The sequence below is a fragment of the Rhea pennata genome, chromosome 28, assembly GCF_028389875.1.
Source record: "Rhea pennata isolate bPtePen1 chromosome 28, bPtePen1.pri, whole genome shotgun sequence".
Lineage (NCBI taxonomy): Eukaryota > Metazoa > Chordata > Aves > Rheiformes > Rheidae > Rhea > Rhea pennata.
Window position 1 is genome coordinate 1064175 of NC_084690.1, and position 26795 is coordinate 1090969.

Genomic DNA, 26795 nt, shown 5'->3' on the forward strand with positions numbered 1-26795 from the left:
TGAGCCCGCAGCTTTGGGGGCTTTTTTTTTTTTTTTTCCTCCCTCCTTTTTTTTGCTTCCTTCCTAGCAGCGAAGAGTAAAGCTCCGCGTAAACGGCTTAGCGCCCCGCGCTGAGCAGCGCGTCCACTTGCGACGGTGCCGGCAGCCGGTTCCTTGCTGAGTCGTTGCGCTTGTTTTCCTCTCGTTAAGCCTTGCAAAAAAAAAAAATAAAAATAAATAAAAACCCCGAGCCCTGCCACAGCTCGGGTGGGACGGCAGGTTGGGAGCTAGGGCGACCTGGGGATGCTCCTGCGAGCTTCCCCCGGGCACGTGGCTCCCGTTTCGTGGCCAAAATTATCACATGAGATCGCCTGTGGTTTCTGCCTGCTGTACCAGCCCCGGAGCTGCGTTTTGTGCCGCTGTGATCTTGTGCGTTCCTGTTCTCCAGCTCTGATGTGTTTACACCATCTGCTTCTTTCTCTGTGCGTTGTTCCTTTGATTAATGCTTTAGCTACACATGTAGAGTTGCCTTTCTTTGACCGAATGTCCAAATGTGATATACTGTATATTTTAAAGTATTTACCCTATTTATATACTATATGTTACTGTTAAATAAATATAAATTCCATTATCTGTACGGGAGTTTTATTCGTCCTGCTCACAAATGGGGCAGAGCTGCCCGATCTGGCTCCCAGTCTGGAGCGTTTTGAGCAAAATAACTTTCCCTTGTCCACTGGATGGTTGGGGAGACACCAAGAACTGTTTTCTCTATGCTCTTTAAAGCAGATCAGTCTATTTTAAATGCTCTTTTTTTTTTTTTTTGTAGGAGTAATCTGAGCCCCGGCGCTTGCGTATAAAGAGGAGCTGTGGCGAGCCCGAGTGCAGTGCTGGATTTTCTCGTAGAGGAGGTGTTAGCCTCGAGGCCCTTGCGGTGGGGATGGTCGATAGTGAGGAGAGGCTGCCGATCCCCTCCTCGGCAAGGAGGAGCGGCAGGGCGCTTGCAAAAGTTTGCCTTAAAGCCCCAAATCGCTCCGTCCGCGGCCGCCCAGCGAGTTTTTCTCGTGGGCCGCGGCCCCGGCGCTCCAGGAGCTCGCCGAGAGGGACGTTTCGTGCCCGCGGGCGCATGCACCGTGCGGACGCGGGAGCCCCGCCGGCCCGCGGCGCCGGGGCGAGCCGGGGTGCCGTGGGGCGAGCCGGGGTGCCGTGGGGCGGCCGGGGGGGGGGGGCCCCGAGCTGCCCAAAGCCGGGCTGCGGCGCCCGCGGTTTCCTTTCCGACGGCGCGGAAGGTGCTGCCCGACATCCTGTTGGCGCGGGCAGGCGGCGGAGGGCGGGCGGAGGCTGCCGAGGGGGCTCGTAAAAACGCGGTGGAAAAAGCAGCGAACCGAGAACCGGGCTCCTCCTCCCTTCTGCAGCTTGTTAATGAAAGGAAAAGGGGTGCTGACTGCCGGGGCGCTCGTGGAGCGCTTTGCCGGCGGTAGGAGGAAAACGGGGCTAATTCAGGCCGGTTGGGTGCGAAGCGGGATTTGGGGGTTACTGCAGTTCAGGCGCGGGTGCCGAGGCTGAGCGTGACGGGCTGCTCCGTCGCGAGGGCTCCGCTTTCCGCGCTGCCTCACGCCGTCACGTTTCCAGGGCTTCTGGCGGTGGAATATGTGAGACTGGGGATATCTGAGCTGGCGCGTCCCGGGGCGCGCGGCCACGGGGGCTTGCAGCGTGCACGCACCTTGGCAAGTCGGGGATTTCCTTTATTTTATTTTATTTTATTTTATTTTATTTTATTCTATTTTATTTTATTCTATTTTATTTTATTCTATTTTATTTTATTCTATTTTATTCTATTTTATTTTATTCTATTCTATTTTATTTTATTTTATTTTATTTTATTTTATTTTATTTTATTTCATTTATTTTTTTCCCCACGTCTTGCAGTCTTTTTGGGTGCATCTTGGCACGAGGTGCGTAAGCCGCCGAGCTGAACTTCACGCAGGTTGCCCAGCACTGACAGCGCCGGAAAGGAAACCGTGCCAGCGCTTGCAACCCCGTGGGAAGCCCTACCAGTATAAACCAGTACCGTGCATATAGCATAATGTATATGTCAGCATAACCGTGCCATCTCTGCCGCTCTGCCGGGCTGCAGCCTCCGGCCGCAGGCAAACGGCCGGGCGGCGCGCCGGCGGCGCGGAAGAGCACACGCACTTCCTCAAAGGCGGAGAGGCGCGCACGAAAGCGCCGCCCGGGCACCGGCCGCGGCCGCCTCGGGGCCTCTGAACTGGCGGGACTGAGGCGGAATTGAAGGGAGAAAAGGAAAAAAAAAAAAAAAAGCAAAAAAAATCGCGTACGTCGCAGCGGGGGCAGCGAAAGGGAGAGCGCTGCGGAAAAGGAGAAGGGCAGGAAGGTACTTTTATGGGGTTGCTTACAGCCGCTCGCGAAGGAAGGAGGAGGAAGGACGTTAGCAAATCGCCCTTCATCACGCTGTCGCTCCGCAAGCGAGGGATCAAGCCCCAGGCGCAGGATTCCCGGAGGACTCCGAGAGCTTCGTTTCAACCAGTCTAAGCGTGTCTCCCTTAAAAAAAAAAAAAAAACAACCCAAAACACCCCCTCCTCCCCATTTCCTCGTCCAAAATGTCCCTCAAGCTGCCCCGGAACTGGGATTTCAACCTGAAAATGGATGCTGCAAAAATAGGTACTGTTCCTGCTGCTTTATGCCCGTAACGGTTCTGCTTGAGCTGGGGCCTTCGAGGCGCGAGCCGCGGGCCGGGGCTGCCGGGGACCCCGCTCCGGGCGGTGCCGGCACCCCGACCGGCAGCGACGGCGAGCGCGGCCCGGACCCGAAACCCGCCGCTGGCCTGGGCGCGGGGCAGATTGCAAATCGCTCGCCAAATTTGCAAAGATACTGGGAAGCGACGGCGCCGGAGCGTGGCCGGGGAGGATGCCCGGGCGTGCCGTGAATTTTCCTTGGGCCCACGCCGAGCTTTACGCCGTTGCGGCTTTTCGTTTCTCCCTGCGGCGGGGAGACGGTGTCTGCGGCGCTGAGCTCTTCCGAGCCGGCGTCGTTCTCGGGAACTGCTTCTTGCCAGCAAATCTGCTTGCAATTAAATTATCTGTATTTTTTGCAAGCGATGCTTTCGCAGCGAAGTCCCAGGTGCCGGAGGCGGCAGAGCCGTGCTGCTTTTATCCCCCCGAAAGGAGGTTGCCGCTGTGCAGCTCCGTGCGCTGACTCCCGCTTCGGAGTCGCCTCCGGAAAATAATTGCAGCTCGTGGGGCCGGGACAGCCCGCGGCGTCCCCCGTCTCTCTCCGAGTAATCCCTCCCCAGGGGCATTCAGTGCTGCAGAAGCACCTACAGATGCTGCAGGGATCCGGCTGCCGCGGGCAAATCGGCGGGCGCCGCCACGGCCCCGAGCCCGTCCGCGCGACGCGGCGGGGAGCAGCACCTTCCCGCCTGGTAAACCTGCACCGGTGCTTTTTTTTTTTGTTTTTTTCCCTGCCTTAGTGCAGGAATAGCCCTTTGGCAATGCCGGGCAATGAGCCCCCCCGAGACTGACGGGGTGTTTTTCTGAGTGGCCATCCGGCTACCGCCGCTGCAATCAGTTTGCAGGGGAGGGTGTGAAAAAAAAAAAAAAAAATGCTACCATCGCAAAAAAAGAATAGCTACTGATTTTCTTCTTGCTTGCAATTGCAAGACGATTACTCCCACGCAGGAAAAAGGAAGCATACCCCGAGAGCGGCTGCAGCCGCTTCCGCTAACGCGGCCCGCGGCGGCAGCGGGGCAGCGCCGCCCCGGGGCCCCGCATCCCGCCGCCAGCCCCGTCCCTCTCTTCCTCCCGCCAGCCCGCTCCAAGAGCGTGATGACGGGCGAGCCGGCGCCCGCCGGTGCCCGCCCGGCCTCCCCCGGCCCGCTCGAGCGGCCCCTCAAGATCGGCTGGCTCAAGAAGCAGCGCTCCATCGTCAAGAACTGGCAGCAGCGCTACTTCGTGCTCAGGGGCCAGCAGCTCTACTACTACAAGGACGAGGACGAGGCCAAGCCGCAGGTGCGAGGGGCGGCGCGCGGTTTCCTCCCCTTTTTTCCCTCCCCTCCCTGCTTCCTTTCTCCGCTCCTCTCCCACGGGCGCTGGGTTTTTTTGTTTTTTTTTTTTTGTTTTTTTTTTCCCCAGGGACTCTGTAAAAGGAACAAGTTTCGTTTTTGCTCCGGCATTTTGCTGTATCCTCTCTCCTCGGGTCTTTGTTTTTCTGCTCCCAAGAGGGGATAAAAACAAATAAAAGGGAAAAGAAAAAAGTATAATATAACGTACTAATATAACCAGTTTTCTCGGCCTGAGCACCAGCTCATCAGAAAAAAAACAGCGCTCAAGTGTCCCTTATTGCTTGAGCTATTTTTGTTTTGTTTGTTTACAAGTTTTTCTTTTCTTTGCAATGAGGAAAAAACCCATCAGCTCCTGAAACTGGTTTAAATGGAGGATTCTGGTCTCAAGGGCTGAGGAGGCGACGCGAAACGGGTGTTTGCAACTCCCGCTCTCCTCGGCCCTAGGGCTGCGTGTCGCTGCAGGGCAGCACCATCAGGGAGGTGGCCGGCTCCCCGGAGGAAGGAGGGAAGTTCATCTTCGAAATCATCCCGGGTGAGGCTGCGAGCACCCTGCGGCTCCGCTTTCCCGCGTGCTTTTTGCCTGGACCGGAGATGTCCGAGCTCGGGGAGGCTGCTGGGGCCGGGTCTCGCTCGAGCCCCGATGGAGCGGTTCCAAAAATCAGTCGGAAAAGAACGTTTTTGTGGTTTGGTTTCATTTCCTTTCGATAACAGAGTCTGCCTGCCGTTTTGCTCCCCCGTATTTTGAGCGTCTGCGCAGCGTTGCACGGCACGTGACAACCGACGTCTTGCTACCGGCGCGTCAGCGCCGTGTCACCGCCGGGGCCGCGAGCCCGATCTCGGTGCGGGCGCCAGGGGAGGACGCTTCCCTCGCCGTGATCTTCAGCGGGTTTTGTTCCCTCGTTGAATCGCCTCGGCACGAGCAAAATGCAAGAGCGCCGCTTGCTTTCGCAGGGAAACTGGGGATTAGTGAGGGAACGAACTCGTGTTTAGGCTTTCTCTCCTCCAATTCCCTTTAGAAATGATCGTTTTTCGCAGGGGTCGCCGGCGACCAGAACCGACTCGGACAGGACTCGTGCGTGCTCATGGCGAACTCGCAGGCCGAGATGGAGGAGTGGGTTAAGTCGATCCGCAGAGTGCTGGGCTCGGCCTCGGGAGGTAACGGGGAGCGGGAGCAGCTTAATGCTTAAGTACGTTAAGTGCCAGTGTCAAGGACAACTTCTGTTCGGCAGGTCGGTGACAGAGCTGGGAATAAAGCACCAAAAAACCAAAAAAACAAAATCCTGCCTTTCACCTTCTTGGTTTCTTGCTCTCCACCGGGGTCGGTAGCTCCCATCTTCATATAAATTGCCCCCGCAAGCAGGCGGGTGCTGACAAGCCTCACGGTTCCCGGCACAAGCGTTTACCAACGCTATACTGATCCGGAGGAGGCTACGCGGGGAGTATTTCAGCCTTTGGAGCACGATGCGAACACACCGAGCAGGCGCTGCCAGGACAAAGTACGGCAGCGGGCCGACGGACCCTCTGCCGTTAAAACCTGGGAGCCTTTGCCTTAAAACGTTTGCTGCTGTCAGCATGCTACAGGCTCTGCGGAGGAAGGGCTGGGACGGGGGCTGCTGCATGCCCCCCTCGAGCTGCTCTTCTGCTGCGAGTTTGGGAGGAAAAAAAGCCCTTGCTGCGCAGGAAAGGCACTGCCTGCTGTAACATACTGCTTTTGCTCGCACGAGGGAGATTTTGGGGCGCAATAGGAGGGAGAGAGGGAAGGAAAGCAGCTAAATAAGTAAGACCCGCAGCCCCAAGCCTCTGCAAGGCTCCCTCCCAGCGCCGTTGCACTTGCCTCTTTGCTTTCCCCATTTCTCTCTTCTCTGCTGCGGCTCTTCGCTGTTCGGAAGAAAAGCAGGTACTGCCTGACGCGCAGCGGTAGGTAAGACGACTCCAGTGCTGTTGGCCGGATGCTGGGCAGCGCTAAAGGTTTGCAAGGAGGGATCATCCACCGGGATGATTGGGAAGCAAAGACAGAAAAGCTTGGAGAAGAATTTTTCTGCTCAAACCAAACCCTAATCTTGGCACATCAGAGCTGCTGCTGAAATTTATATGGCAGCAGAGTCAAAATAAGGGGTTAGAGCCTCCCTCCGTGGAGCCATCATTTAACAGGGCGATGGCGTTGCTCGTTGCCCTGGAGCAAAGCTTTTAACCCGCATGTCCTTTCCCTAGCTGTGTTCGGTCAGCGCTTGGCAGAGACCATGGCCTACGAGCAGAAGTTTGGGCAGCACCAGGTCCCCATCCTGGTGGAGAAGTGCGCGGAGTTCATCCGGGAACACGGCATGAGCGAGGAGGGCATCTTCCGCCTCCCCGGCCAAGACAACCTGGTGAAACGGCTCCGGGATGCGTTCGATGCTGGAGAAAGGCCATCATTTGACTGGTAATGCTGGATTCCCCCCTTTTGCACCCTGAAGTCTGGGGTAAAACAGCCCGCTGAACCCCCAGCAAGTCCAGAGGGGCTCAGCAAGGAGAGATGCAGCAGAAACCCAAAGCACATGCAAAGGTAGAGTGGTGCATGCCAGGTGGGGAGCCCAGCTGCTGATGTTAGGTTGATGTAAAAAGAGAGTTCAGGGGTGTCCCTTGTCCTCCTCCAAGGTTCACGCTTCAGACAGCTCCCTGCTTTCCTGCCCACACCAGCTCGGGTTTGTATAAGGAGGAGGTTTAGAAAAAGGAGAGCAGACAGAGGGTCGTGAAAGACTTCACAAAATGTCCTAGCGCTGAAGGTAGAATTGCTTTCCTCGTGGCTTCCCCAAAGCTAGCAGAGAGCTGGCTGCCCCCGCAGAGCTCCTCGGCCCTGGGATGTGGCTCCTTCGAGAGCACAGTGAGATGCTGTAGAGAGAGACTTGCAGCTCCTGCCCCTGCCATGCCCCCTGCAAAAACGAGAGAAGGGGAGCAGGCGGCTGCAGCTCCTTGTAAACCCCCATGATTGCTTCCAGAGCAGCTGCCCAAGCTCTGAAGGTGCCTCCTTACGGCTGACAAGGTGGTCCTCCTCCCGGCCCTGCTGAGCCGGGGTTTGGCCCCTTGCTCTCGGCTCCCCGGTTTGGGGAAGGAGGCTTCGTGCAGAGCAGCTTCCCTGAGCCTCCCTCCGGAGAGCTTGTCTCTGCATTCCCAGGCCTGTCCCGGACCACAGACATGGAGGTGGGAGCTGGGGAGGCCGGTAACACAGCGCCTGGATGCCACGAGGCGCTGGCTCAGTCGGCAGCACCGTCTTCCCACCTTCAGACCATCTTACCTGTGACCAGGGACTGTCACGTGGCTGAGATAGCAGTGTCAAAACCCATATATTTGCCAAACTATTAAGTCAAATGAATAGCTCTTCCCCCGCTGTTTTATGCCGCACTTTGCTTTCCTCTTACCCCTGCACCTCTGCACTTCGCTTTTACCGCAGGCGGTATTTCCCTTGGCCATGCAGCACGTGGTGGAGCCCTGGCAGCTTATACAGGTGGAGCTGTGAGATTTGACACTGGGGCTAGGATTTAAGGAGGTGCAACTACTGTCCTTTCCTGACTCTTATCTAAACCCTACAGGTGCTCATCCTCAAAACTGTGGGAGTTTGGGGCACAGGGATGTTCTGCTTCTTCCACAAAGCTCCCGGTGAGGCCATCAAAATCAGAACAAAAGGACTCGTGAGTTATTTTCCATGTCCCACCTGGAAGCAAGAGCAGAACAACCCTGAGGCTACAGCACCTAGACCAAAGTTGGGCAGTCTGAGCAAAACGCACCCTTGAGTTCAACCGCACAGGACGTTTGCTCTGACAGCAAATGTCCTGGGAGCTTTAGGGAGTGGGAATGGCCCATGGTTAAAACTGGAGGTGAGGCTTTCGCTGGGAATACAGCGTCCCGCAACTGCGGAGCAGCAGGTAACACGGCTTCGGGCCAAGCCGGGCTTCCCCCCGCGACACCGGAGACTGGCAGCTCGCTGGCTCGGCTGTTAAGGACGGCCGCAGCCATCGGAGGCGGTGCAGAGTCTTCCTCCCGGCCCCGGCCTGTTTGGGTTCACGTGGGCGCCGTGGCCCAGGTAAACGCAGCCTGAGCATCAAGGACGCCTAATGGGGCGTTTTGTTAGGCTCTACGAAAAGACAGCTTCGAAAAAACTCCTCCTGACTACGTGGGTTAGTTAATAATAATAATATTAAAAAAAAAAAAAAAAAAAGCACAACAAATCCTAAAAATAAATGACCTGGAGGATTTTTGCTAGAATTTTCCAACAGTTTAGTGACTTCAAGGTGGGTCAAATGAGAGGCTGACAATCTTGACAGTGTCCTTTTGACATAATGTAAACTACATGGTATGCGAAGCTGCAAACATCTGTCCTAGCAGAACATCTTCAGTAATTGCTGTTAATCTTAAAAGCCCGGGCGAGCTTCGCCAGCTCTGCGCGGCGCGGGGAGCGCCTGCCAAAGAGGGCCGGGAGGGCTCGGCCCGCGTACGGTCGCCGGGGACGTGCCAGCCCTGCGGTGCGGAAAGTCCCCGGCAGGCAGTAATTTTCCCGGGGGCTGAGCCCGTTCCCGAAGCGGGGCCGTGGTCCTCCAGGAGCTTTCCCCCCCCCCCCCCCCCCTTCGCAAGCTTGGTTCATCCTCCCTGCTGAGATCTCTTTGGGGAGCTCAGCTCTGTCTCCCGGCGCCGGGCCAGGGTCTGCTCTCGGGCAGGGCTCGAGCGGCTCCTTCTGCGTTACAGTGACACGGACGTGCACACGGTGGCCTCGCTGCTCAAGCTCTACCTGCGGGAGCTCCCCGAGCCCGCCGTGCCCTGGGCGCAGTACGAGGATTTCCTGCTGTGCGGGCAAGCGCTGGATGCGGACGAGAGCAAGGTACGAAAGGGCGTTCGTTTAGCTCCTCCTGGCCTGGGAACGAACCGCGTTTTAACGGCGGCGCTCGGGGAGCCGGAGCCGCGGCCGCTCGGCAGCGGGCGGCTCCGCGCAGCCTCTTGCCGGCCCTTCTCGGAGTTTCACTTCTGCAAGCGGGAGTCTGGTTAGCTGAACCACGAGGGCTGGTGTGCAGTCACGAGGCTTGAACCTGGCAAAAAATAAAATAAAATAAAATAAAATAAAATAAAATAAAATAAAATAAAATAAAATAAAATAAAAAAGAAGAGGAAATCTCCCAAAGCCAGTGGGGTTTCCCAACCTGAGGACATGGACTTATCTGCTTTACAGCTTAAGCTTCAGGGGCAGATCTCAGAGCTGCTTGGTTTCTCTTTTAGTTGAGCCCTTGCAGCAAGTGGAGGGTGTGAAAAGCAGGAGAGGAAGGAAGTGCAACATCCTGCAGCAGCTATCACCCCGAGCAGAGCTGGCGGAGGGGCTCAGGGCGAGAGCGAGGAAGGAAGTGGGGATTTGGGAGCGAATGAGAGAAGTGAGAAGCACACAGCAGCAATCTTTTACTAACACTTTATTTTAATAGACCAGAAGCTCCCTCGTCCCCCAAGAAAACGCTCGTGGGTATGGTTCATATATACAGAAACATAAGTATGCAGCAAAAGAACAGGGCAGACTTCATCCCTAGCAGCGTGAGTAGTAGGAACCCCCACGTTCAGCCCTGCACCTATGTTTCAAGGGCAAGTGTTTCTTGCAGATGGTTTCCCATCAGGATGTTTTGGATTGGAAGCGCCATAAATATTGGTATACAAGAAATGTAAACAAATACACCTCCACAAATAGAAAAACGTCTCATTACCTTTGAGACTACCTGTGCTCAGCTCTTTCGGAAGGGCTCAGCACGCGTGTGCTGTGCTGGACCAAAGCCTGCTTTCCCCTGCGCTGCCCTGGCAGCGGCGATGCTGGGAAACCAGCTGCTTCTTCTTGCTGGGCCTCATGTCAAACCTTGTCCAGGTCCATGGTGGGTGTCCTAAAGAAATGTCTGGATTTCATTTCCAAAGCGAGCAAATATCAAGAGGTGGGACTGTGCAGGGATGGACCGGAGCGATCAAGAGACAGTTTGCAATCCATATATGTGAATTCATATGTGAATCTTTACAGAGTTTCTTAACTTGCATTTAGGGCCATCAGGAACTACTGAAGCAGCTGTCCCTCCTTCCCCGAGACAACTACAACCTCCTCAGCTATATCTGCAGGTCGGTCCTTTGCATAAGGTAAAAATAGCTCAGATTTCTTGCTCTTGAGTAAAAATGTCACCTCAAGGCCAAAGCTGACTCCTCCAGAGAGAGCTCTCTCCAGCAGATCCCTACCATCGTAAAGAGAGAGCCTCACACCGTGGGATGAACACATTAAGGAGGTCTGAGCATGAATGTCTACCCCAAAGTCCCCAAACTCACTTGTAAGCCATGAGAATTCACAGGAAGTGCAGTATTTTAGCCTAAGTCTTTTACAACGAAACCATTGAGTTTCACCCAGCTTGGCCCTGGGTGATGTGTGATCTTTTCTCTGGCACTGCAATTAGATATTTTTTCCTTTTGGGAGGAGGGAAGAGGAGAACCCAGCAGTTCATCACATGGCAGTTTTTCTACTGACACGAGACAAAGCTCCAGTGCAGTTATATGGGACATATATTTTTCTGTCTTTGGGGTTTAGCAGAAGAACCAGACAGATTATCAGGATTTTATAACAGCCTGCGTGTAGGAGTGTTTCTTCTCTGACTTGGAATTTTTGCCCTTGGATTCTGGCAGGTTTCTACACGAAATACAGTTGAACTCTAGCGTCAACAAGATGAGCGTGGATAACTTGGCAACGGTGATCGGAGTGAATCTCATCAGGCCGAAGATAGGGGATCCTGCGATTATTATGAAAGGTAAAAGGGACTTCTGGAATGATTGACGTAGGAGTACATGATGCACTGAAATACTCAGATAGCTGCATCCAACGTCTTAAAATTTAAAGTTTTCTAAGGTGGACCTATGGATATAAGCCAGACACGTGTCTGGGCACAGTAATACAGCTGGGCAGCATAAAGCCACAGCTAATCAGTTGGGCTACAAAGATGTCTATGGTAAAGAAACCCTAGGAGCTGAACTGTGCGTTCTCTCCATTGATTACTCCAAAATCTTGAGGAAGATGGTAAAGTCACCGTGTGAAATTCTTCCTGAAGAAACAAGGGAAACTCAAACAAATAACTGCTTAGGTGAGCCAAACAATGTAATCCCTTGGGCAAGGGACAGGGACGCCAGAACTAGGAGAAGAAATGTTTTAAGGCCAAAGATTTCCCTGCTCTGTGTGATGATTCCTGACTCTGAAGGTCATTCGTGTACAAATGGTCCACACGCTCATGCATGAGCTACATCCCATGCTCTCCCCTGAGGGGGATTTTCACACAGTCCCTCAGCTCTGCTGTGTTTTTAATAACATTTATTGCATGCTTGGAAGAAAAGTACCCGAGGCCAGGTGCCTGGTTTAAAAGGATGACATAAATTCCTTCCTGACCTCCCAAACTCTTTTGCTGACAGTATTCAGCCATCCGGTGGAATAACCGATGCTTGTGGCTTGCCTGCTGAGTGCATCTGTGGCTTGGTTTGGCTGAGCGGATTCAAAGCTTGGTTGCTGTTCCAGTGTGATACAAAAATCACCCCCTTGCTTTGGTTTTATGATCATGCTCCTTGTGTTCCCCTACATTTCTGTCTGCCTCTCCCTCTCGGATACCAGAAAGACCAATCTCAAAATGCAAAAGCCAGGGGAAAAGAAAGCTCGCCGTGTTGTGGTCGCTGCTGACAGATCTCTTCCTTGTTCCAGGCACACCACAGATCCAGAAAGTGATGACTGTGATGATAAGTGACCACGCAGACCTCTTTCCTGCATCCAAAGATGTTCTGCCGTCTCCACCTACCCAAAAAAATAATGACTTCAAGAAAGCCCCCATGCCACGCAGCTCCGTGGGCTGGGATGCTGCAGAAGACCCTGCCGTGTCCAGGACAGAGAGTCTGATCCAAAGGCAAATGGTAAGACTAGATCCTTGGAGAAATGGGCAGCAGTGGTTTTAAGAAGGGGCTGGTCAATTATTGTGTGATCTAACAAGTCTGCAAGACACTAAGAGCACTTGCTATTAATAGGCTAAAGATCTGTAATTGTCACCTCTGGAATATCTATGTCAGGAAAATGAGTTCTTTCCTGTGGAAATTTTACTCTTCTGGGAAAAAAATCAAAACTCCTAAAGCTTTTTAGCTAAAAGGCAGAACAGATGAAACCTTTTCAGTTCATGCTGGTGAAGTGAAAATGCTGTCCAGAAAGAGCTATTCTCTGCAAATAGCTCTTTTTAGTAGAAAGCACACTTCAAGCCAAAATCATTTTTTATGGAAAACTTTTGGCCATTCTTGCTCACACATTAAAATGTGACCTTTGTAAATACTGCAGTTTCTGTAATCCCTGCAACCTATGTCTGCGAACACGACCGGGTGAAGATAGTTTAATGTCATAGGTCTGTTTTTCAGGGAGACGACCTGAGTGCCAACAGTGCCACTGGACCAGCTGCGAGTTCAAGTGTGCCTGGAGAAGATAATGATGTGAAACAATCCAAAGATACCCTGGGAATGTGGAAAATGCAGTCTAGGAAAAGAACTCAGACTTTACCTAACAGGAAATCTTTCCTGACAACTGCTTCTCAGGGAGAGAAAGGCAGCAATGACAAAAGCGACATATTTGGCAGTGATTTTTGGAAATCCTCCCCAGGAACCAGCGTGCCTTCTAGGCTCCCTGATGGACATAAGAGAACATTGTCTCATGATCTTTTTAAGCTGCTTGACCTTCACCGCGCTTCAGCTTGTGATAACGTACCTACCTCTCAGGCGGAAAGCAGGGAAGGCTCCAGCCCCGGCACGGCGAGCAGCAGTTCCGATAAGCAATTCCTACCGAGCCCCAGCCCCAGCCATCAGCCAAAAGAAATAGCCAGCCCCACCAGCAGCCCAGCCGAGGTTTGCGATCCTGGTCAGGAGAGCAAGGAGTTCCTGCAGAGAGTGATCCTGAGGCTGGAAAAAGAAATGGAAGCACAGAAAAATAACTACGAAGAGCAAATTAAAAGGTAACACACTGTCAAATGCTACCGTCTGCAGAGTGTGAAGTCTTCAGCCTGTATATTACAATACTAGTAGTTCACAGAATTATCTACCAGTAATAATATGCAGTGTATTATGTTAGTGACTAAGGTTACGATGTAGTATTATAGTGTAGTAATGCTCATGTTCTGTAGACTCATTAATTCTACAATAATTATATGGTCATAATTATTGCTATTAATTATATGGTCATAATTATTGTTATTATTACAATATTATATCATTATACTGTCCAGAATTCGGTAGTACCATTATTATAGCATCATATGGTTGTAACCATTAGTGTTACTATAGCTTCAGGTACTGTTAAGATATTGTTACACGTTGCATGTACTGTGCTTATTGCATTACGTGATGTGGTCATCAAGGGGCAGGGGAGAGAGATTTAGGTTCAAACACTGCCACTGTTCTTGACCAGACACCCCAGTGCTCCTAGGCACCTCCCAGGGTGGAGGAAATCAATTCTGCAGCTGGTGGAGTAGCCTGGAGATCAGGATGGCAGCACTGAATTATTTAATCACTTAATGACATGGAGGACCGACTGGTAAGGAAGCAGATGCCTTCCTAACGCTCTTCCAGCTCAGATCTTTTCATGCTCCTTTTCATTTCTCTTTGCAGCCTTGAGAAGGAAAACTACGAAGTCTGGGCCAAGGTGGTGAGACTGAACCAGGACATTGAGAGGGAGAAGAAGAAGTCGGAGGAACTGGAACAAAAGCTGATGGACATGGAACGCTCACGGGAAGACATGGAGAAGAAAAACAAAATACTTGAGGAGGAGATAAAGAACTTTGCCCAATCCAAGAGCAAAGCCAACGCCAAAAACAACTAGGAGAAGACACCTGAAGGATGTGCGCAGACATAAAATGCAGCTGCGTGGTTTAGCATCTGGAGGAACTGCCTAGCAGGATCAGAGCCAGGGACTTGTATAGGCCAGTGTCCTGTTACAGATCACGGGCTGGTTCGGAGGAAGGAGCCCAGAAGTTAGAGATTGGTTTACACTCTGAAATAGGAAATTTCAAAACCGTTCTTCAGCTTTATTTTACTTTCTAAACCCTCCTCTGGCTGCTCAAGTTACCTGTACAACAGGCCACTACTTTTTGCTGCTCAACCAGAATGTAATAGGATTTTAGGTTAAATATATATTATACTTAACAGAAATAAACAAGCAAGTGACCTTCCTGTCATTCGGCTGTCTCCTTGCTGAAGATATCCTAGTGCTTTGAGTGGAACAAAAAGACTGTAAATCCTGGAACTGGGGAGGCAGAAAAGCCCCCCGGTCTGAGGTGGCGTAGCCTCTTCGGTGTGCCTGGACACTGCGCTGCGAGGCACCCTCTGCGACAAGGTCAAGACGTTCAGGTTAACACATGTTCTTCATTATTGCTCCTATGGAGTGAGAGAAGACTCTCACTCTACACAGCCTTTAGACACAACCTTTAGAGAGGTTGTGGAGTCTCCTTCTCTGGCGATACTCAAAACCTGCCTGGATGCAACCCTGTCTAACGTGCTCTAGGTGACCCTGCTGAGCAGGGACGTTGGACTAGATGATCTCCAGAGGTCCCTTCCAACCTTACCAATTCGGTGAAGATCAGACAGGCTTTCTGATCTGCCAAGAAGAGGACTAACGCAAGGTCACTCATTATGATGTGTTGTGCTAGACTCATCAATGCTAAGGCTACAGATACAAATGGTCTGAGCAGAATGATAAATCATAAAAACCTATTTAGTTAAATTGCTGTTCAGTTGTTTTAGATCACTGTTTCCTATAGCCTTGTGTTATGTATAATCCGGCACAGCTGCTGCTGAAGCCTTGGAGCATCACTTCCAAGCATTTATACACGGAGCTCTTCATACTAAACGAGTCCTTCAGGAGCTTTACTCATTACAGAAAGTGAGGCTTCTACCAGTTTCCCTGGGAGACGGTTTTCACAGAATAACAGATCTGAACTTATCTACCGCCTTCGCTTTTGTTTTTCATCATTCGGTCAGTGTAGGTTAGAATTCCCTTGGTCATCTTGATGGCTATCTGGATTTGCACCGGAGCTGTGATGCTGCGACTCTCCCCATCAAGTGCAAGGACTAACTGGACTCAAAGACCTTGTGTTACCACTTTGGCTGTTTGTAAATGCGTCGCTATGGCTGCTTGTCTCCCGCCGCCTGCCAGTGAACTGGCCTTCACTGACAGCAATGCTGCTGGATGCGTTTGGCATAGGAAAAAGAATCAGGAATTTGCAAGAAAACCTTTCCCGTGTCTCTGTTAGAAGGGTGAGATGCAAACCACAACATCATCCCGGCCTAGAGCCTTCATGGGAACAGAAGGAGAAAAATAGAGATGTGAAGGAGTTTTGAACCAAGTCCTTGAAACAAGGACTCTGCCTTTCCTTCATGGCAGCTCTGCGAGTGTGTGTGGAGGCACGTGAGCAGCAGGATGTTCGGGAGAAACTTGTCCATCGGACCCGCGCGGCACAGGCCTGGCTCAAAGCGAAACGTGACCATCTGGGCTGGGAATGCCACATGCTCCTTTCCGTTAAGATCAGAAGTGTGAAGAGGCAAATAATTCCCACGCTGACTGCAGCAGATCATAATGACCTGAAAAGCCTTGGCTGAGCCTCAGAAGTCCCTGAGACTGGGGCAAGTGCACGTTACTTTAGTATAAACTGTGCATTCCTCCACTTCCTTTGCAGATAGGCTGCAAGAACCTCTATCAAGCCACGTCTGTTTTCAACCAGCAGAGTAGCTACTTTGAAGATATTCTGCCCATTAAAATGTGGAGTGTTTACAGTGGTCATATTTACAAGATAGACTTTCCAAGGAGGTCAGGTGGTCTGGAAATTCCTGCATCTAGACCCACTCAACTATGCATAATGCAGTGAAAATAAGATATCTTCTAGGATATAATTCCAGTCTTGCTCTCACTGCCTAGTGTTCCTTGTGTTAGAGCAAAAATCTGTTCTGTCGTTCTTAGACACTCGCTTCGGTGTATCCAGCCGTCAAGGTTTGGTAGGTGTGAGAGGCAAGAAAACAAAATCATCCTTCCCAATTCTCATTGGATCCCCAGCCAGTCACACTTATGCTGACTTTTCCCCTCATATTTTATCAAAGCTGCATTTTTGGCATGATAGTTACTTTCTTTTTTTAGCTTGCCTATTGCATAAAATAGCAAGTTGTGGGAGGCGAGGTGGACGTGCAGGAAAAGCATCCAGCTGTTATTTAGGATAGTTTATGCAAATGAGAGAAAAACAACGAGAACACATTGTTCTCCCCCAGAATGACTGAATAACACAGTTCCTCCTTCCTTTACACAGGAGCTGAAAGATATCCCCAAAACAGGCTGTCTTTGGTAAGAAAAGACTGCCAAATTGAGACTGTACAAATGACTGTTCACCAGTGTATCTAGCAATAAGTTACCCCTCTTGTAGTTAGCTTGCTTTTACAAGTGTTTCCTCTCCAGGTAATTCCCATAAATCGAGGTGCTCAGCAATTAATTGGGAGGTTGGTTATAACGTGGTTATAACTTCATGCTGTGTATGCCTGTCCGGTTGTCGGTTCCTGGAAAAAGCAAAGTAATGTTGGCTGAATGTGACAACCAGGTAATAGCCTGAACGACCTAAATTTGAGCACAAGTTCCCTAACCGCAAGCCGTGGGGGCAGAGTGGAGAGATGCTGCGGCTGAAAGGCTCCCGAGCAGGCTCAGCCTTTATCAGACATCAGAGAATCCGCAGAGCAGAGAAATGCGAGGAGCAGCGGACTTGGAGAGCGGGAAACATCCCGTTTATCCCTTCCCCTGTCACATGCAAAGGCTTCAAATAAAAGCCGTGGGCTTTCCATGTATAACCCCGTCCGAACGGCCTTGCGGCGCGGGGGAACGCCCTCGCACACAGGGATGCTGTCGGCAGCTGCCAGTGCCGCTTTAGAAAATTTGCTTTATCACGCGTAAAAACATGATGCGATATTTAGACCCTCTTCACACAATGTACCGATAACGGGAACTGGAGCGGGGGCATGTTTTCTTTTAATCGCTTCAGCTGGCTGTGATGCTGTGGCTACATCCAGAGAGCTATTTTCAAAGCAGTGCAGTTAAAGAACAGCTAGGGGAGGAAGGGATGGGGCTTTAACCTCTTATTAAAAGAAATTAGGATAAATATGAGCTTGGCATCTGCTTTCTGAGCACAGGGGAGGCTCATTTCTCATTTCCCCATCAGTTTTGCCTTGTTTCCGTTCTCACCTTGCTCCTAACGAGCGCCGTCACGGGGCGCAGCTCAGGTTTCCATCCCTTTGGTGACACCTTCGCCCTGCACATCCCTTCCCAGAGCCTGCAGGATGGATTGCAACATCTGCCGATGATTCCCTGTACATGCATTTGCCTTCCTGACACCTGCTGAAACCCTGTCCGTGCTTTTAAATGCCGAGCTCTTTGGAGATACGGAGCACCTCGCCTCAATGAGCCCTGGAGCTCCTCGGCCTCGCTGTCCCTGTCGAGCAACCCAACCTGTGGCATCTGTGCAGAAACCATTGGTCGGACTTGGCCCCGTCGCTGTTGCTGCGCTCGCTCCTGACTCCTGTTGATGCAAGAAAATTCAGGGTCGTGGTGTGTTTATTTGTGCTGCCCCCTGCAATCGATTGGGGCTGTTATCACTGAGGTAAGCAACACCCCCGCGGCACGCGGGGCAGGGGATCAGCAGCTCCAGAGCTCGGCGACGCTGCATCTTTCCCCTAGCTGGCAGTGTCGGGGCATTGGCGCAGGGTCAAGGATGGCACAAGAAGTTATGGATAAGCACTAGGAGATTAAATTGCTGTCATCCACCCCGAACTGTTCCTGCTCACCGAACTACAGAGCCCCACAGATAATGGCAGCAGGATGGCTTTTAAAAATAAAGTCGTGGCAGGGTCGTTCTTCCATTTCGTGAGGCTGCTCAGCGATAACACGCAGGAAGAGTGGCCAGGAGCAAAGCACCCTGACATCCCAACACAACCCGAAGACGGAGCTATAAGGTGGTTTGCATCTATACTGGACTTTTTTGGACATTAGTTTAGGGCTCAGGTGATTCATGTCCCATTCCCTGCTCTTCTCTGAGCTTTTTCTTTCACCTGACCCACATCTTAGCTCCCTGTCTTCTTTGCGGTGGTGATGTGACCTCAAAACCACGGTGTCTGAGCAAACAGCCCATTGCCATGATGATGTGTCCGAATCGGTGCGGGCCTTACGGTGCCCTGGCCAGGCAAGGCGAAGGTGGTTGTGGCAGAGTGCTCAGCACTCGCAGCTCAAACCACAGTAATTAGGTCTTCTGCCCGATGAACCTCAAGCCATGAGGCCACAGATTTCATCTCCAATACTCAATAAAAAAATAATGAAGCCTTTAAAAGTGTTTGCAGAGCAGATATAAAGCAGATCCAGAAAAGGAGTCAGGACTTCTGGATATCAATCTATAAATATTTGGGATAATGGCTAGATAGTGAGGCTTGCCAGATAACCCTTCCTTTCATTAACGTTAGACTAGTGGTTTCTTAAGCATTGACAACAGCAGTGTCAGGGGTGAAGACGCTGGTCTTCCGTGCAACCCACATGCTGGAAAATCGGGCTGGCTGTTGGTGGAAGAGCAGCTGAGGGCAGGTACAGAGATGCAATTCAGCTGCCCTCTGTGGATACCCGCTGTCATTTGAGACTTCTTAAAATATCCTGCCTGGCCTCCGGTCATTGCTCCAGAAGGACACACACCTCTAGGTCACATCCACCGCCCTGGGTACCCTACAGCATAGCAAGAGGCCCTGAACACCTTGGGGCAGCCACCTGAGTCAAGCTTCTCCACTGCTGTGCAGAAAGTAAGGCAGCGAGGATGAATCACACGAACCATGTCAGCCACCTCGTTGCACTGGCATTTATTTAGTAATGCATAAAAATGTCTGAGCTGTGGCTGAGCAACACTGTTCCCCTATCTCATGAATGTTTATGCAGTACATATGTCTGTCAAAGTCACACGGACAAAGACATGCAAGACAGCAAGGATGGATGCGCCAGAAGCCGTCCCCAGCCCCCTAACTAGGATTTCCATCTCCTCCAATCTCCTGCAGGCACAAGGGGTTGCATTTTGCGTCCTGGCAGGCAGCTGCAACACAGGAGGAGAATCCAGATGGACCTGGGGACCGGTGATGCTCGGAGTCATGTTACTCCAGGTTTCACCACCACAGCACATTCTGAAGGGGCTTTGCACGCAGCTAAAGGGAAAACCTCGTTTGACAGCAAGCAGGACCTTCTCAACTATAGTTTCCCAGGGGCTACTTGGCCATCCTGAAGGCCACCGCATCCCCACGTGCATGTCGACTGGGGTGGGCAGCAGAGTCCTATCTCCATCTTAGAAGCGACTCCTTTCTCATGCAGAAAGTGCAGGGGTTAACGCATCTCTGGGGAGCTTGCCGAGGTCCTTGTCTAAATTGTTCATTAGCATCTCATGCAGTGCCCTGAACAGTGTCACTGGGGGACACGTGTAGTAGTGCCCCTCAAGAAGGGCTTGTGCTCCGCGAAGCAGAGCCCACTCCTGCCACCATTAGCAGGCGAGCTCATTGCTCAGGGCGCTCCAGTTATCTTCAATGCTCTAATTAGGCAGGACCCAGGAAACCAGTCCTGTTCGGAAGCATGAGAAGTGTAATCAATATTATTAGGCCAAATTTGCAGCTGGTTTAAGCCATCAATTTGCAAAGGAGCTCAAAAGGATGAGGAAGGGAAGGGGAGCGAGTTCAGCATGGAAAGCAAAAGTCCCTTGGTCTCTTAAGTGCCTGAAATTCAGAGCGGTCTCCATCAGAGATCACAGAGAAAGGTATAATTTAAACCAGGAAGAGTGTCTTGCAGATGTTCATCCCTGAAATTTCTGCAGATCATCCAGCCACACACCAGAATTGTTATCTTATTATTAGAGCTAAGATTTCCAGCCAAGGCTCTGTTTCCTGTGGATCCCCACTGTCATTTTAACCCACAGTGGGATTCAGATTTGGGCTTCCTAGTGCAGATTTGCAGCAGGGACAAGCACAACAGGCACTAATTTGGTGCCCCGTTATGCCAATTCAGAGTAATTGTAAAAATGCTAAATAGGGCTCTTTTTCCCTACAATAAGACATCTGCTCTGCTCACAGCTCCCATGGCTTACATTTCAGTTCTCCATATCCATATCTTGTGCCAGACACGTGAGATCTGGTAACGACAAAAGCTAATAGAGCACATCCATTATTGCAATAACTGGTTTCGCTTTCCGCTCTCCTAGAGCTTTGTATTTTGACTTCGTCTGATTAGCCAGCGGTGACAGCTCAGGAAATGGATTCCACCAAATCTCACAACAACCGATCTAAAATGCTCTAATCTCTGGAGAGATAAGGAGTTGCTACAGCAAAGCCAACATAAACCTGCAAGCTATGGAGGACGGGGTTGTTGTTTAGCCACTGTTGCTAGTTAGCTACTGTACTGGATTTCAGAGACCACCCTGTATTTAAACCTTCTCACTTAACTCAACACATATCTTTTCAACACCATGTGAAGCTCACGTCCTGGACAGCCTCAGCTGCACGGAGCCGGGTGACATTGCTTGGGGAGCTCCAGAGAGGGCACTGAAGCAGGGTGGCTCTTACTGCTCATCCCACAATCCTGAAAGTCACTGCAGACATGACAAGCAGCAGCTCGTCTGAGATGTATTGGAATAATGGCACTGCAACTGCTCATTTAAAATAAAATATAGCATCCTGCCTTCATTGGCCATGTCTTGGGCATCCCAGAAAACGTAATCCTCAGAGCTAGGGAAAGAAAAAAACCCTTCTTTTCAGGAAGCAGTGCTCTGTGTCACGGAAATCCATTCCTCTCATATCGTTTCCTTTATTGTAGCCATGTTGATTACTTTTATCCTCCATATTTCCTTTGTTTACTTTAAAAAAATGCGATCAAAGGTCCCATTAAGGCCTTGAAATGCTGAACAGGAGGTTGATCAATTTACATTATGAACAGAATCGCATTGGGCATGTATCCAACAGCTTAAAACAAACAAGCAAGCTTCCTATTTCCAATGTGAGCTCACTTGGCCTGAGCTGGATATGATTTATGACCCACTGGATATGTTGGAGTGTACACATTAGCAAGACTCCTCTATATTTTCTGGCATTGTCTACTTGAAAAAGTAATTCACCTTACTGGAATAACGCAGCTATATCCTGATGAATTTTGCCAGCAGTGCTGTGTGGTGACATGGGCTTGGAGGCAGAAACTTTCACAGCTAATCACTAGATTAAATTCTGCTTTCACTGACATTTGAAGTGACTCCTCGAAAGGCAATAGAATAAGCTCTTACTTGCTAGGGTGCTTCTGAGAGCAAATGCACTCTGTTGGCTGTTAACAAGGCTCAGCACGGAGAGCTGGACCCTCTCCCACCATTCATCTTCTTGACAGGGGTATCAAAAGGTGGACTTCTCCATCCACTTTTATCTGAGAGAAGAAGCAGTAATTCTAGCAGCTGCTCCTGTTGCTTTTCAGTAGTGTTTCGTCCGCAGAGCAAGCTGCTCATTTGTGTGAAGGATGCTTGGCTGTGCCTCGAGTCCTGCTGCCTTGGGAAGGGCTTGCAGGGAGATGGAGCTTGTCTGAGCGGGAGCAGAGGGAGAGTGATACAGGGGTAAAGGAGCGGGAGAGAGGGGTCAAGGGATGGCAGAGTGAAACAAGGTGCCTAACAGCCAGATTTGCTCCCCAAAACATGCCCAGGATTCTGAGTTCATTTGAAAGCCCGTGGATGGAATGAGATGTGCAAAGGGGCTGTTAATTCAGAAATACCTGGCTGCTGAGCCTTTTTGAAATTACTGATTTTTGTAGTTCATAGAATTAGAGAGTGGGGTTTTTTTGTTTGTTTGTTTGTTTTTTTGGTTGCTGTCTCTATTTCTATAGGCTTGCGACCTCCTCTTGCAAGGGCCAAAGTACAGTTGCAGGTGGCTTTATCTTCAGTAGGATTTTACACCTATCAGCACGTATCCGCAGAGCATAGTGCAGGACTGCAGGGAGCTCAGAATCAAAGAGCCCAGGTATAAGCAGGCGCAGGAGTGGTAGGTCGGTAATTCAAACCCTCCTCGGGTTACAGCTCTGCCAGCTAAAGGTGTGACCATACCTGGTTTGATAGCAGGGTTTTTTTTGAGCCTGTCTCATTTTAGCTGAAGGGCTTTTGGGGTGGCAGTCCTCTGTCCTCATTTAGGCATCTAATGCTAAAAAGTGAAGCATGTGTGCGTGGTCTCTTTACTTGTAAGTAAGAGAAAGGGGTATCGCCCTGCGTCACCTCTCCTCGCTTGGCCTCACTTTTGTCCCTTCTCACCACCCAGGAAATCACATGCTGTTACCCTGTGTTGGTTAATAAAAGGAGGGGGGGGGAGAGAAAAACACTATTTCTCCCTTAGACTTAGAGGCAGGGGCTTAGGGTAAAACAAGTGCCGAGTGTTATTGCTGGTTTCTGCTTTCTGCAGCCTGTGCGTGGGGTGCCACCGTTTCAGATGTAAGCACTTCCCCGACCTCCTTTTGCTCCCAGTATTGCCTGTGCTAGAAATGCACAGCTCTGGCCAAAATGCCTGAGTCCAGCGCTAGTACTCAACAGTAATATGCTTCACATAATAAACCTCTTCTTCCAAGGGTTTTTGATAAGAATTTCCATTTTTAGTTGAGGGCAAATGAACCATTCAGCCTTTATTTGTTGCTGTTGCAATTGAAGAAGGAGCAGAAGCTAATTTTTTAACTTTTCCTGTAAATAGTGCATTAATGAAGACAGATGGGTCAGCAATGTAAACAAAACCTCTATCTCAAGCTAGTTTTGTTCTGGCTTTGTTTCCCAATATAGTAAGCAAATCACCACCACCATGGTTCCCATCCTATTAACAGTGTTTGCTCTCCAAATGTTGAACTGGGTTATAAGGAAGTTTAAATTAACACTGGGCTGTAGTTTTTCAAATGCTTGAAGCAGCTGTTCAAATGCCAGATTTTTTTTTTTTTTTTTTCATAAATGATGGATTTAGCTAGGGTTTGGCTCAGTGTTTTGCACAGAAACTATTTAGCAGAGCCTCTTCCATTGTGCTGTAGGTCAGATAGGCACCAAAATGCCTGACACTGCTCTAAACCAAATCCTTTGACATTACTAGACTGCTGGCTGGCTTTGCTCTCTGAACCACGTAGCAAAGGCAGCATGAAGGTAGCACGGGGCTCTGCCCGTCTCGTCCAGGCTCAGCAAACTGCCCGAGGAGCCCATCTGCCCAGAGCGAGGGGGTTTGCAGGGCTGGGGCAGCGATGCCAGAAAAAGCTATGCTGAGCTGTCAAGCTTTAATGCTCAAGCAGCTGTGAATCTATATCCTTGATCAGCTAGGGGAAGCACAGCAGGCAGAGTGAGCCTGGGCTCCAGGGACCGCGCCCAGGAAAGGGATAGCGCAAGGAAGCTTTGGGGGAAAATCTGCTCCTTGAGCAAGCTTTAGTCCACATGTGGAGAACTAAGAGATACGGATCATCAGGCTTCCTAGTGCTTAGGGAAATGTGGCACAGGTGCTGACTCCTACGAGTGTCTCTCATAGGAGACAGAGCTGACTTCTTTACAGGCCAAGGGACGAGTAAGATGTTTTGAAGCACATGCTCTTCTGGAGGCATTGTGTGTTGACCTAAGAGCAGCAATCCAAGACCAAAACTCTATCCTTAACCCCTCGCTGATAAGTTATCCATGCTCTTCCTCTCTTTAATTCATTTTTTCGGCACCCACCCTTTGCCTGTCTATTTGGGCTGTAAGCACTTGCTGGCATTTTTTACAGTGTCCAGCACAAAAGGAGCTTCACATCTGCTTATGGTTTCTCGTATGTATTATATTATAAACAGATGAAAGCGAAACTCCAACTCACGTTGATGATTTATGTGAGAAAGGGTTGCTGCTTTGCTTAGTTGCATGCAGTAATTTAGGGAAGGCTGCCTGGCTGGCTAGATAGATATTTCCATACTGAAGTAATACTTTTACAAAATCCCTTAAAAATTGATTTTTCTTACTAAAATTTAAGTCAAGAATCTGCTAGCATGTTGACATAGATCAGAAATGAAAGGAAAATCAATGCACACTACTACTTAATGAGAAAAATAAATTCTTTAAGAAACAGAAGGAGCCAAAGTAATTATATGGATGCATGGATGGATGAGTGGGTAGGTGGAAGGAAGGAGGAAAACAAGAAAGAAAGAAACAAAGAAAGATTGAAAGAAAAGGAAAACATGCCCCGGGATATTTTTTTCAGGGGCTTGCCAGTTACATTACTGACACTTGTGGCTTTGTAGTGCTGGCTCCTGTCATGTACTCACCATGCTATTTGTGAGTGTCATACTACATGGACAGGATTACATACATGTTTAAAATGAAGTTCTTTTGAGTTTGCAGAAACAGCCTTCATTGGCTATTTAAGGAAATATTTTGATAAAATAACTGTCCCTATTTTTCTGTTATTTCACCTTATCTCTGTGCCTGACTGCATGAACATCCAGCAGATGTCTTGTCTAGTTATTTTCAATGATAAGGTAAGGTTTTGCCAATAAAGCAGGCAAATGAGTGCCTTCTCAGAGGCACTCATTAACGAAACGAAATAATACTGTTCTGATCTCAGATTGTGAACAACACGGTCGCAGTTGTGGGAGGCACAAGATGCTCAGATTTCTCCCCAAATAGCACAATCAGACACATCTTCTGGTGTGGTTTTCATCACAAATTCTGTCTGAGATTCTCTTCAGTTAGCAGTACAGTACATGTTTCATTATAAAGACGAGTTACTAATATCAGAAGATCGCCTGGCTCCTAATCCCAAATTGTTTTCACTGAAATTTTTACTGATCTTGTAAAAATTCATACATGTGGCTTTACTCACTGATAAAATTACCTCCCTGCACAAATTTGCATGGTTTCATAATACAGCATATAAAGGACAGTTGTGCAAAAACACACTGGTCAGATCACTGCAACGAGAACAGTTGCAGCAAAGAGACGATAAAAGCAAACAGCAGATTATCTCCCTAATGCTGGATTATCACTCCTAACAAGGTGAACGGTTTGTCTTGGCAAATAGCTTCATAAGAAGAGTGGATAGTTTGAAAGGATCTATGTGGTGACACTTCAACTGTTGGCTACAGCAGTTCATGTCAGCAGAGCAAAATATCACACCCCTTATGAATTCTTTTAACCTGCCATTAATTGCAGACTAAGATTGCAGCATAGCTCAGGGGAAAGGTCTGTGAGCAGTGTCATGGGCAAGATCCTTAGTATGCGTAAAGCAATATAGTCCCGTGGCGCAGCCAGCTATCTGAAACACACAGCCTGAGTGGAGACTGCATAACTCAACAATAAACTACACAACCAACCACTTAAAGAAATGATAGCCTTGCATGAGTGGTTAAATATTGGACAAGACCAGATGTGTTCCCGAATGCTATTTAAATCACTGCAGTGAACAGGTTGTAAGTAAGAGAGAAATTGTGGTATATGGTATTTACAAACAACTAGCACGGAAAAAAAATCAACAACTCAGTCTCTGTGCAGCACACCTCAACAGAGAAATTCTGTGTAAAATAGGATCAGTACAAGGTTTTATCCAAGTGGGATTACATACAAGCACAAAAATAAAACATTCTGTATTCTACATTATATTACAAAGTCAGGCAGTCAATAAATAGATCAATAAATTATGGGAAGCACAGAAGAATATGTGTGAAAAACAGGTGAAACTGGTTTTAAGTAAGTGCTTGATAAAGTCTTTTGTGTTCATTCCCATGAAGTGCTAGAGGGATTTTTTCAAAGACCCTGAGCACTTCCAGTGAAGATAACTTTCCCTTAAAAGTGTAAAAGAGATGCAGGGACAGTACAGTAGACTCTGCTACAGGCTAAAAGAGTCAATGTCACTTACACTTTCCCAAGAATCTGACAAATTTGCAGCTTAGTATAAATAAAGTGACGGGTCTATTGTTTCTCAGCTCTGACACCTTCTTATCGCTATGATTTGTTACAGAAGAGTGGCGGAAACATGGCATGTGACTCCATCATATATAGTTTAAGTGGGGGGGGGCAATATCTTTATGAATTGACAACTTGAGCACGTACATAAAGGAAACAGCCTCTCTATTTTGCTGGCACGAAGGGGCTTCCTTTTCTGTCTAGCTCTACGCAGACTACATGCAGTATTACTTTGCCGTGTGAGCTGGATTACACAGATCTATCGTATGCAACTTACTGGACTGGTTGGGGGAACAAGTTTCTTAGCTGGTACAGACTGGCACAGCTTCAAGGACTGAAGAGAGTTAAAGCACTGATTTATACCAACTAAAGCTCTGGGCCTTGAGAGACAGCACATGGCTAATGCAACAGATCCAGCGCTGCTTTATGCAGGGTGCTTCTGCAACGAACACGTGCGAGGGGCATTTCTTGCCATTGCCTGTCAGAGCCCTGCACAAGCCTGACATCGCTCCAGGACCCATTGCAAGATGGGAAGGGAAATAGATCCCTTCTACCCTCTGGATGCCAAACCATCCCTGATGGGATGTCTCCTTTGCAAAGAAAGGATAAAATAAAAACCTAATAATGTGTTGTGCCTCATTCACTTAGGAGCCTGAGACCTATCAGGAGCTAAGATTTACAGAGATCATTTTTCAAAGGCATCTTGGCATGTAAATATTTTGGTAGATTCTGCAGCAGCTAAAAA

The 26795-nt window shown here is 49.5% G+C and overlaps 1 protein-coding gene across 1 annotated transcript; it reads left to right on the forward strand.

Annotated features, from left to right (window-relative positions):
- The first annotated feature begins 1902 nt into the window (after positions 1–1902).
- On the forward strand, positions 1903–18451 carry ARHGAP25 (Rho GTPase activating protein 25). The gene is made up of 11 exons (XM_062596779.1): positions 1903–2659; positions 3806–4005; positions 4503–4590; positions 5094–5213; positions 6270–6477; positions 8775–8907; positions 10093–10166; positions 10719–10840; positions 11776–11981; positions 12471–13057; positions 13710–18451. The coding sequence occupies exons 1-11, from the start codon at positions 2599–2601 to the stop codon at positions 13918–13920; spliced, it is 2010 nt and encodes a 669-aa protein (XP_062452763.1). The 5' UTR covers positions 1903–2598; the 3' UTR covers positions 13921–18451.
- The last annotated feature ends 8344 nt before the right edge of the window (positions 18452–26795 follow it).

What these genes read in the sequence shown, in the direction of transcription:
- ARHGAP25 (XM_062596779.1), top strand. Translation starts at nt 2,599, where the DNA reads ATGTCCCTCAAGCTGCCCCGGAACTGGGATTTCAACCTGAAAATGGAT. An exon ending in GTCTGATCCAAAGGCAAATG is followed by an intron (nt 11,982 to 12,470) that starts GTAAGACTAGAT and finishes TCTGTTTTTCAG; the next exon opens with GGAGACGACCTGAGTGCCAA. An exon ending in TACGAAGAGCAAATTAAAAG is followed by an intron (nt 13,058 to 13,709) that starts GTAACACACTGT and finishes TTCTCTTTGCAG; the next exon opens with CCTTGAGAAGGAAAACTACG.